Source organism: Carassius gibelio, chromosome A15 (genome assembly GCF_023724105.1).
Source record: "Carassius gibelio isolate Cgi1373 ecotype wild population from Czech Republic chromosome A15, carGib1.2-hapl.c, whole genome shotgun sequence".
NCBI lineage: Eukaryota > Metazoa > Chordata > Actinopteri > Cypriniformes > Cyprinidae > Carassius > Carassius gibelio.
The window spans coordinates 2,169,435-2,180,523 of NC_068385.1; the positions used below are offsets into that span (position 1 = coordinate 2,169,435).

The 11,089-nt window shown below is 33.9% G+C and overlaps 3 protein-coding genes across 3 annotated transcripts; all 3 read left to right on the forward strand.

Moving 5' to 3' along the window:
• Nucleotides 1-561: 561 nt before the first annotated feature.
• On the forward strand, nt 562-1,560 carry or30bw1 (odorant receptor, family 30, subfamily BW, member 1). Its single transcript, XM_052617288.1, has one exon. The coding sequence runs from the start codon at nt 562-564 to the stop codon at nt 1,558-1,560; it is 999 nt and encodes a 332-aa protein (XP_052473248.1).
• A 3,891-nt stretch (nt 1,561-5,451) lies between these two features.
• Nucleotides 5,452-6,417, forward strand: LOC128028820 (olfactory receptor 2AT4-like). The gene has a single exon (XM_052616152.1). It carries the CDS (start codon nt 5,452-5,454, stop codon nt 6,415-6,417), a length of 966 nt encoding a protein of 321 aa, XP_052472112.1.
• A 3,558-nt stretch (nt 6,418-9,975) lies between these two features.
• On the forward strand, nt 9,976-10,941 carry LOC128028821 (olfactory receptor 2AT4-like). The gene has a single exon (XM_052616153.1). It carries the CDS (start codon nt 9,976-9,978, stop codon nt 10,939-10,941), a length of 966 nt encoding a protein of 321 aa, XP_052472113.1.
• Nucleotides 10,942-11,089: the final 148 nt, after the last annotated feature.

An 11,089-nucleotide genomic window follows, 5' to 3' on the forward strand; every position in this document is an offset into this window, starting at 1 on the left:
ATATTATATTATATTGGTTCTCTATGTCAGTATGCCTTTTCCTACAATCAACCAACATAATTGATTGCTATATTGAATATTAAATTATTGAATTAATTTATTTTAGCCTGGAATAACTCTGCTCTGAAGAAGTACAGAAATGCTTAGGTTTTTATTTATATAGTCTTTCCACCCCCTACTGTAATTGCAAACAATAACATAATAAATTTGCTATGTTCAGGGACCTCTGGAGGCTTTTTGCAATTACTTGTCAGAGTTGTATACAACGTCAAAGAGTTTAATTGTATCTCGAGTGTGAGTATTTAAAAGCAAACACCAAAGCAAACCCATAACATAAGAGAGGGCACTCTGACCTGTACTAGAAGTACAGTATGTGTCTTATACCTCTTTGCTGAAAGTATGAGTGTCTATGCTGAAATTAAATTTATAATTTGTATCTGTTTATTAACTTTTGTATAACGCTTGTATAGATTGATACTGATTGTGTACAGATTTTTATGCAAGAATTTGTGTGAGTATAAAAATATTTTTATTTTATAATTTTACTTTTTAGTTCTCCAGATGGGGTCGGGCAGCAATGTCGGAATCTACCAAAACACAAACAGCACAACGATCTTCAACGAGTTTGTTTTACGTGGTTTTCCTGGACTCCCTAATGAATATTATGGACTGGTAGGAGCATTGTTTTTCATCTTATACCTTGTTCTTGCAACTGGGAATATTTTCATCATTATCATTGTGGTGTGCGAGAAAAGCCTTCAGAAACCAACCTACCTTATTTTCTGTAACCTTGCAATGGCAGATCTTGCACTTGGAACAACAACCTACCCAAGAATTATTGCTATGTTCTGGATGTCTGACAAAATAATATCTTTCAATGCCTGCTTCACGCAGATGTATTTTGTCCATTTTCTGGGGGCTACAAATTCATTTCTCTTGGCACTGATGGCTCTTGATCGATTCATAGCTATTTGCAATCCTCTCAGATATCATACCTTGATTAAAAATTCAACTATTGCCATTATTTGTGCATGTGTTTGGATAGCAAACATGCTGCAGTTATTTGGAGTCACTCTCTTGGCCCTCAGTGTGATATACTGTGGGTCAAATGTCATGCCTCATTGCTACTGTGATCATGTCGCTTTAAGCAAACTGGCATGTGGAGAAGTTACTACCATGAAAGTCACAACGGCAGCCATAGCCATGTTTGTGCTGTGGGGCCCTTTATGTTTCATCATATTTTCTTATGTTGCTATCATCATTTCTGTCTTCAAAATGTCCAATTTTGAGGGGCGTTATAAAATGTTCTCCACATGCACCCCACAGTTACTAATCATATGTCTTTATTATCTACCCAGAACTTTTGTTTATTTGACACATTCGTCTGGTTATGAGTTTAGTACTGATATCCGCATTGTGGTTTCCATGATGTACAGTCTTGTCCCTGCTGTTATCAACCCATTTATATATTGCTTCAAGACTAAAGAGATCAAAGAGGCAATAACTAAAAAAATTAAGAAAAAACAAGTAGGAGGTAATAGAATGGTCACTCTTGGTTAAAAAGTAATTACTTTGTCCAGTATTGTTGCTCAGTGAAAAAAAAAAATGTATATATATATATATATATATATATATATACACACTCACTGGCCACTTTATTAGGTACACATTGCAATACTCAGGTAGGCTGTTGCATATAAACGATGCTCGATTCGTACTAAGGGGCCCAAAGTGTGGCAATAAAATATCCCCCACTCCATTACACTACCACCAGCAGCCTGAACCGTTGAGACAAGGCAGGATGGATCCATGCTTTCATGTACTTTATGCCAAATTCTGACCCTATCATTTGAATGTCGCAGCAGAAATCAAGACTCTTCAGACCAGGTAATGTTTCTCCAATCTTCTATTGTCCAGTTTTGGTGAGCCTGTGCAAATCGTTTCCTGTTCTTAGCTGATGGGAGCAGCACCCGGTGTGGTCTTCTGCTGCAATAGCACATCTGCTTCAGTGTGTTCGACGTGTTGTGCATTCAAAGATGGTATTCTGCATACCTTCGTGTAACAAGAGATTATTTGAGTTACTGTTGCCTTTCTATCATATCTAACCAGTCTGCCCATTCTCCTCTGACCTCTGACATCAACATTTTGTCCACACAACTGTCGCTTACTGGATATTTTCTCTTTTTATGACCATTCTCTGTTCACCATAAAGATAGTTGTGCGTGACAATCCCAGTAGATCAGCAGTTTTTGAAAACTCAGACCAGTCCATCCGGCAACAACAACCATTCCACGACCAAAGTCACTTAAATCCCCTTTCTTCTCCATTCTGATGCGTGGTTTAAACAATGTGTGTTACCAAGCAATTGAACAGGTGTACCTAATAAAGTGTCTGGTGTGTGTGTGATAATATATGTATTATTCAAAAACGAGATATTTTATGAACACTGATGCATATAAATAATTGTTCAGCTATATACAAATACTGTTTTATTTTACAAATAATCTGATCACCTCTTTAATAAGACATTAATGTTAAATGTGCAATTAACTGTTTTTAGTAAAATGCAAAACAATCTGATTGCACAAGCCTGACTTGGATTTCATCTTTGTTCTTTAAACAGTTAAATACAAGAACTGACCCTTAAATTAAGTGTTTAATTAGTTTTAAGTGGATTCAGAAATGCCCTAAGTGCACCTGAGCTGTGCGCTTTAGACCATGTGTTTAGATCGTTAAATAGGGCCCTTTGTATTCTATTCTATTCTATTCTATTCTATTTAGGGCTTGGCAAGTTAACGCGTTATTATCACTTAAATGCATTTATTAATTAACTACAACAAATATTTTAGTGTGCGTTAATGCGTTTGTTTATATTATGAAAGTCTGTTGCTCACTGGCTCTGAATACACATATAGACAAATCATAGGCACAGGAGGGGATGCTCCCGATCAGATTATTTAGGCTAAGCATCAGCATTTACAAACCATTGTCCACTGTTATTTTTAACAGAAAAGAATGCAAGCTGGTAAGCATGACTTTATAAGTTTATAAGAATTAGGAAGTTTCTGATAGAATGTAAAGACAGCAGAAAAGTGCTCTCTCTCAACACAGTGGAGTGAATCGTTTTTGTTAACTTTGTGGTTTATTAATTTGAGTTGTATGAGACGAGGTAACACACGTCCTTCTCACAGTATATTACATTACAGATCGATCACTCTTGCTGCTCAGAAATGTTCTCTAACCAGTAGATGGCAGGATTCTATCCTTAACACATGCCCAATATCCGCAAACCTTTTTATTTAATTTAGGTCATCATTTCATTGATTTCTTCATTTAAAAAAATTTAATAATTTTTCATAAGCCAATTTTTGGCATAGTTGAGTAATTATGCAGTAAATAGGTAAAAAAAAGAAATAAAAATAATAATAATATTATATATATATATATATATATATATATATAGTTTTACATATAAGATAGTATATTTCCTTATGCAATCGCTCTTTAAAAGTTTGGGGTCTATATGACCCCAACGCACTTAAGTGTAAACTCTATTTGAGGGATGATTAAGGGTTCAAACTAATTTTTCGAACTCGTCCTAGGCCGTTGAACCAATTGTCACGAAACTGAACCAGATCATCTTCAGACAACGCTTGCAAAAAGTTATGGAATTCAAGTTGATTAGGCATACCGTTTCCGAATAGCACGTGAATGGATTCTACGAAAAGCATGCAAAAGTGGACATGAGGCTATATCTCCACTAGTCTCTTTAGTTTCAGTGCATCATGCCAAATCAAATGATACCCAATTTTCCTATGTCAGCCATTTTGGGTGTCGGCCATATTGAATTATGTTCTAAAATGTTGCATTTTACGAACAAATTAGCATATCATTACAAAACATGGTGCTTACAACCTTTGGGGGGAGTTGACAACCTTGTAGTCAAAAGTTATAATGAAATTAAGAAAAATGCTAATAACTTTTGCTTACATTAACCTATTATAATCAGACTGATGTTGATGGATTCCTTGTATCATGACGAGGACACTGATACCAATATTGGCTAAATTCCTGGCTACCATTTTGATTAATGTTGAAAACCTACTTTTCCCTACTCCTCCTATTGTTGGTCCGATTTTCACCCATTTTGGTTTGGATCATCTTCAGACCAAGTTGGCAAAAAGTTTTGTTATCCCAGTCTAGTTTTTGTTACTCTGTGGGTCAGGCAGTCACACTAGGCCTATGTCATATGACTTAATCAGTGACTAAATGAATGCACGTGTCTATTTTCTTTAAATAAAGACTGCCAGTCAGTGGAACTGGTGATGAGGCAAAAGTACAAAGTATTTTATTTGTTATTTGGTTACTCTGCTAACAGTCTATATATATATATATATATATATATATATATATATATATATATATATATATATATATATATATATATATATATATATAAATGATGAATACACTAAATATATGTGAACAAAATGAAGGGGAAAGCGTGAGTGTATATGCTGCTGAGTTTGGTTCATTTTTGTGTGGCGCTGCACTCAACAAACAAGTTCATGGAATGGAAACTGAGATGACAGAAAGCACATCCTAAAATAAAAGTCAACACATTACAGTTTCGAATTATCTGTATGATCAAAAATGACAGTGTATTTTCTGCTGTTCGATCTCGAAGGACCCTCACGCACACACAACAGCATTGCAAACGTTGCCTGTTCATTATCAGAATAATATGCAGTCGTCAAACAAACAGATACACTCATTAATTAAAATCGTCTGTGGTACAATCCACGTTAAGTACAAAGCCTGGTTTACATAATAAATAATAGTTAATGTAAAATACATTGCGAATTTGGAAACATTTGGATTTGTGATGAATGAGAGAGGTAGTCTGCATGAGAACTAACCGGCTTTATTTCTCTGTAAGTGTTTGGTGTTGGCAACATAACCAAAATCACCATGTTGCATACAAATAAATATATTTGCATTGTCCATTTAGCAAAGTAACATACATAAAATATGACTGTATATTTAAAGAGCCTATCTAAGCACCAAACATGCAGTATGACGTGTCTCATCAGTCATCACGTGTCTCTCATGACCAAAGGAAGAGTTCATATACTGATGAGTCAATACATTTCTTTTATTGCAGAGGTGCAGTGGACAGAAGAGTTTCTCTCCAACCAAATTGCAAGGTTACTCTGCGATATATATATATGAAGTCATGTAGGCTAAAGAATTCATTTAAGTTATTGGTTTATTTTATGAAATGTGAAGCACATTCCGCTTGATTACCCATAAAATGGCCTAATTAAATAATTATCTTTGCATATGATTCATATTACTTTAATGTAATATTTAAAAGTTGTCAATTATTATTATATTTTTTTTTCTGTTTATAGTCAAAGACTAGGTGGTTTCTGAGGGATTTTTGGAGCAATGGCAGTTGCCAACATCTCTCAGATAACTGAATTCTACCTGCTAGGATTTCCAGGACTTCATTCAATGTATTATGGAGCTGTGGGGACCTTTTTACTCTTTGTCTATGTAATACTGGCAAGCGGAAACATTTCAATCATTTCATTTATTGTTTATGAGAAAAGCCTTCATAAACCCACCTACTTCATCTTTTGTAATCTTGCAATGTGTGATCTCTTGTTTGGAACCATAACATTGCCCAGAGCAGCTGCAAAGTATCTTGCTAAAGACGATTATGTACCATTAAATTTATGTTTAGTGCAAATGTTTTTTGCTCATTATTTTGGGACAGTTAATTCTTTTATTTTACTATTAATGGCCCTGGATCGGTTTGTTGCAATATGCTACCCACTTCGATATCCTGCTGTTATCACAAACCAGCATATTGCATATGCGTGCACAGTGTGTTGGCTGTTTATTTTAGGATTTTTACCATTGCTTACTTATCAAATTGAAAAACTTCCCTTTTGCACAACAAACATAATAAGTCAATGTTTCTGTGATTTCAATTCATTAACTAGAATTGGCTGCGGAGATAAGACTGAGCTGAGAAGAAATGCTCTAGCTGTATCCTTGTTTGTTCTTTTAGGGTCTCTAATATTCATCATATTTTCCTATATTGCCATCATCAGATCTGTTTTCAAACTCTCAAGTGTTCAGGCCCGATTTAAAACATTTTCGACATGCACCCCTCAACTTTCAATCATATGCCTTTACTTTTTGCCTAGATGTACTGTGTATATATGTGACATAACCACCGAAATGACTACAGATGTTCGGATTATGCTTGTTATGTGGTACAGTATTCTTCCACCTGTTGTTAACCCCATGATTTACTGTTTGAGAACTCAGGAAATCAAGGCCGTCTTCATGAAGAGAATTAGAGGGAAAAAAGTCAACTTTGAGCTGAAAGCATTTTCATGTTGAGACAAAGATATAAGCTTAATGAACCTAAATACCTAACATGTTGTATATAATGCTTATTATGATCAAATGTTGCAGAGTAAGGACATATTACATATTTTGTTGCATTTTTAACCATTTATTGATCATTTTTATTGCCTAATAAAGAACAAAAAGCATAAATAGCAAAGATAATAAATGACTCTTTACTGTCACTTTTCCAAGACATCAAATTTTATTTATTAATACTTCTGTTAATCTGTCATCTGTTAATTAAATAAATCATCTTTGACTATAGCTGCTAAATGTGTACTAAATTGTGCAGTCCTAAGCAACAAAAATTGCTTTGATAACTAATACATTAAAAACTTAATATAATAAAGGAACAGTGGGATACTCATCAATTTGAATGATTACACTGTGCCTTTAAAAAAAAAAAAAAAATATATATATATATATATATATATATATATATATATATATATATATATATATGGGGCAAATTAAAAATAATTTCTCTAAAGTTGTAATTGTACACAGTTCATTTTATTTCATTGTGATAATATATGTATTATTCAAAAACAAGATATTTTATGAACACTGATGCATATAAATAATTGTTTAGCTATATACAAATACTGTTTTATTTTACAAATAATCTGATCACCTCTTTAATAAGACATTAATGTTAAATGTGCAATTAACTGTTTTTAGTAAAATGCAAAACAATCTGATTGCACAAGCCTGACTTGGATTTCATCTTTGTTCTTTAAACAGTTAAATACAAGAACTGACCCTTAAATTAAGTGTTTAATTAGTTTTAAGTGGATTCAGAAATGCCCTAAGTGCACCTGAGCTGTGCGCTTTAGACCATGTGTTTAGATCGTTAAATAGGGCCCTTTGTATTCTATTCTATTCTATTCTATTCTATTCTATTCTATTCTATTTAGGGCTTGGCAAGTTAACGTGTTATTATCACTTAAATGCATTTATTAATTAACAACAACAAATATTTTAGTGTGCGTTAATGCGTTTGTTTATATTATGAAAGTCTTGCTCACTGGCTCTGAATACACATATAGACAAATCATAGGCACAGGAGGGGATGCTCCCGATCAGATTATTTAGGCTAAGCATCAGCATTTACAAACCATTGTCCACTGTTATTTTTGACAGAAAAGAATGCAAGCTGGTAAGCATGACTTTATAAGTTTATAAGAATTAGGAAGTTTCTGATAGAATGTAAAGACAGCAGAAAAGTGCTCTCTCTCAACACAGTAGAGTGAATCGTTTTTGTTAACTTTGTGGTTTATTAATTTGAGTTGTATGAGACGAGGTAACACACGTCCCTCTCACAGTATATTACATTACAGATCGATCACTCTTGCTGCTCAGAAATGTTCTCTAACCAGTAGATGGCAGGATTCTATCCTTGACACATGCCCAATATCCGCAAACCTTTTTATTTAATTTAGGTCATCATTTCATTGATTTCATCATTTAAAAAAATTTAATAATTTTTCATAAGCCAATTTTTGGCATAGTTGAGTAATTATGCAGTAAATAGGTAAAAAAAAGAAATAAAAATAATAATAATATTTTATATATATATATATATATATATATATAGTTTTACATATAAGATAGTATATTTCCTTATGCAATCGCTCTTTAAAAGTTTGGGGTCTATATGACCCCAAGGCACTTAAGTGTAAACTCTATTTGAGAGATGAATAAGGGTTCAAACTAATTTTTCGAACTCGTCCTAGGCCGTTGAACCAATTGTCACGAAACTGAACCAGATCATCTTCAGACAACGCTTGCAAAAAGTTATGGAATTCAAGTTGATTAGGCATACCGTTTCTGAATAGCACGTGAATGGATTCTACGAAAAGCATGCAAAAGTGGACATGAGGCTATATCTCCACTAGTCTCTTTAGTTTCAGTGCATCATGCCAAATCAAATGATACCCAATTTTCCTATGTCAGCCATTTTGGGTGTCGGCCATATTGAATTATGTTCTAAAATGTTGTATTTTATGAACAAATTAGCATATCATTACAAAACATGTCGCTTAAAACATTTGGGGGGAGTTGACAACCTTGTAGTCAAAAGTTAAAATGAAATTTAGAAAAATGCTAATAACTTTTGCTTACATTAACCTATTATAATCAGACTGATGTTGATGGATTCCTTGTATCATGACGAGGACACTGATACCAATATTGGCTAAATTCCTGTCTACCATTTTGATTAATGTTGAAAACCTACTTTTCCCTAATCCTCCTAGATTGTTGGTCCGATTTTCACCCATTTTGGTTTGGATCATCTTCAGACCAAGTTGGCAAAAAGTTATGGATTTTGTTATCCCAGTCTAGTTTTTGTTACTCTGTGGGTCAGGCAGTCACACTAGGCCTATGTCATATGACTTAATCAGTGACTAAATGAATGCACGTGTCTATTTTCTTTAAATAAAGACTGCCAGTCAGTGGAACTGGATGATGAGGCAAAAGTACAAAGTATTTTATTTGTTATTTGGTTACTCTGCTAACAGTCTATATATATATATATATATATATATATATATAAATGATGAATACACTAAATATATGTGAACAAAATGAAGGGAAAAGTGTGAGTGTACATGCTGCTGAGTTTGGTTCATTTTTGTGTGGCGCTGCACTCAACAAACAAGTTCATGGAATGGAAACTGAGATGACAGAAAGCACATCCTAAAATAAAAGTCAACACATTACAGTTTCGAATTATCTGTATGATCAAAAATGACAGTGTATTTTCTGCTGTTCGATCTCGAAGGACCCTCACGCACACACAACAGCATTGCAAACGTTGCCTGTTCATTATCAGAATAATATGCAGTCGTCAAACAAACAGATACACTCATTAATTAAAATCGTCTGTGGTACAATCCACGTTAAGTACAAAGCCTGGTTTACATAATAAATAATAGTTAATGTAAAATACATTGCGAATTTGGAAACATTTGGATTCGTGATGAATGAGAGAGGTAGTCTGCATGAGAACTAACCGGCTTTATTTCTCTGTAAGTGTTTGGTGTTGGCAACATAACCAAAATCACCATGTTGCATACAAATAAATATATTTGCATTGTCCATTTAGCAAAGTAACATACATAAAATATGACTGTATATTTAAAGAGCCTATCTAAGCACCAAACATGCAGTATGACGTGTCTCATCAGTCATCACGTGTCTCTCATGACCAAAGGAAGAGTTCATATACTGATGAGTCAATACATTTCTTTTATTGCAGAGGTGCAGTGGACAGAAGAGTTTCTCTCCAACCAAATTGCAAGGTTACTCTGCGATACATATATATGAAGTCATGTATGCTAAAGAATTCATTTAAGTTATAGGTTTATTTTATGAAATGTGAAGCACATTCTGCTTGACTACCCATAAAATGGCCTAATTAAATAATTATCTTTGCATATGATTCATATTACTTTAATGTAATATTTAAAAGTTGTCAATTATTATTATATATATTTTTCTGTTTATAGTCAAAGACTAGGTGGTTTCTGAGGGATTTTTGGAGCAATGGCAGTTGCCAACATCTCTCAGATAACTGAATTCTACCTGCTAGGATTTCCAGGACTTCATTCAATGTATTATGGAGCTGTGGGGACCTTTTTACTCTTTGTCTATGTAATACTGGCAAGCGGAAACATTTCAATCATTTCATTTATTGTTTATGAGAAAAGCCTTCATAAACCCACCTACTTCATCTTTTGTAATCTTGCAATGTGTGATCTCTTGTTTGGAACCATAACATTGCCCAGAGCAGCTGCAAAGTATCTTGCTAAAGACGATTATGTACCATTCAATTTATGTTTAGTGCAAATGTTTTTTGCTCATTATTTTGGGACAGTTAATTCTTTTATTTTACTATTAATGGCCCTGGATCGGTTTGTTGCAATATGCTACCCACTTCGATATCCTGCTGTTATCACAAACCAGCATATTGCATTTGCGTGCACAGTGTGTTGGCTGTTCATTTTAGGATTTTTACCATTGCTTACTTATCAAACTGAAAAACTTCCCTTTTGCACTACAAACATAATAAATCAATGTTTCTGTGATTTCAATTCATTAGCTAGAATTGGCTGCGGAGATAAGACTGAGCTGAGAAGAAATGCTCTAGCTGTATCCTTGTTTGTTCTTTTAGGGCCTCTAATATTCATCATATTTTCCTATATTGCCATCATCAGATCTGTTTTCAAACTCTCAAGTGTTCAGGCCCGATTTAAAACATTTTCAACATGCACCCCTCAACTTTCAATCATATGCCTTTACTTTTTGCCTAGATGTACTGTGTATATATGTGACGTAACCACCGAAATGACTACAGGTGTTCGGATTATGCTTGTTATGTGGTACAGTATTCTTCCACCTGTTGTTAACCCCATGATTTACTGTTTGAGAACTCAGGAAATCAAGGCCGTCTTCATGAAGAGAATTAGAGGGAAAAAAGTCAACCTTGAGCTGAAAGCATTTTCATGTTGAGACAAAGATATAAGCTTAATGAACCTGAATACCTAACATGTTGTATATAATGCTTATTATGATCAAATGTTGCAGAGTAAGGACATATTACATATTTTGTTGCATTTTTAACCATTTATTGATCATTTTTATTGCCTAATAAAGAACA

What these genes read in the sequence shown, in the direction of transcription:
- or30bw1 (XM_052617288.1), top strand. Translation starts at nt 562, where the DNA reads ATGGGGTCGGGCAGCAATGTCGGAATCTACCAAAACACAAACAGCACA.
- LOC128028821 (XM_052616153.1), top strand. Translation starts at nt 9,976, where the DNA reads ATGGCAGTTGCCAACATCTCTCAGATAACTGAATTCTACCTGCTAGGA.
- LOC128028820 (XM_052616152.1), top strand. Translation starts at nt 5,452, where the DNA reads ATGGCAGTTGCCAACATCTCTCAGATAACTGAATTCTACCTGCTAGGA.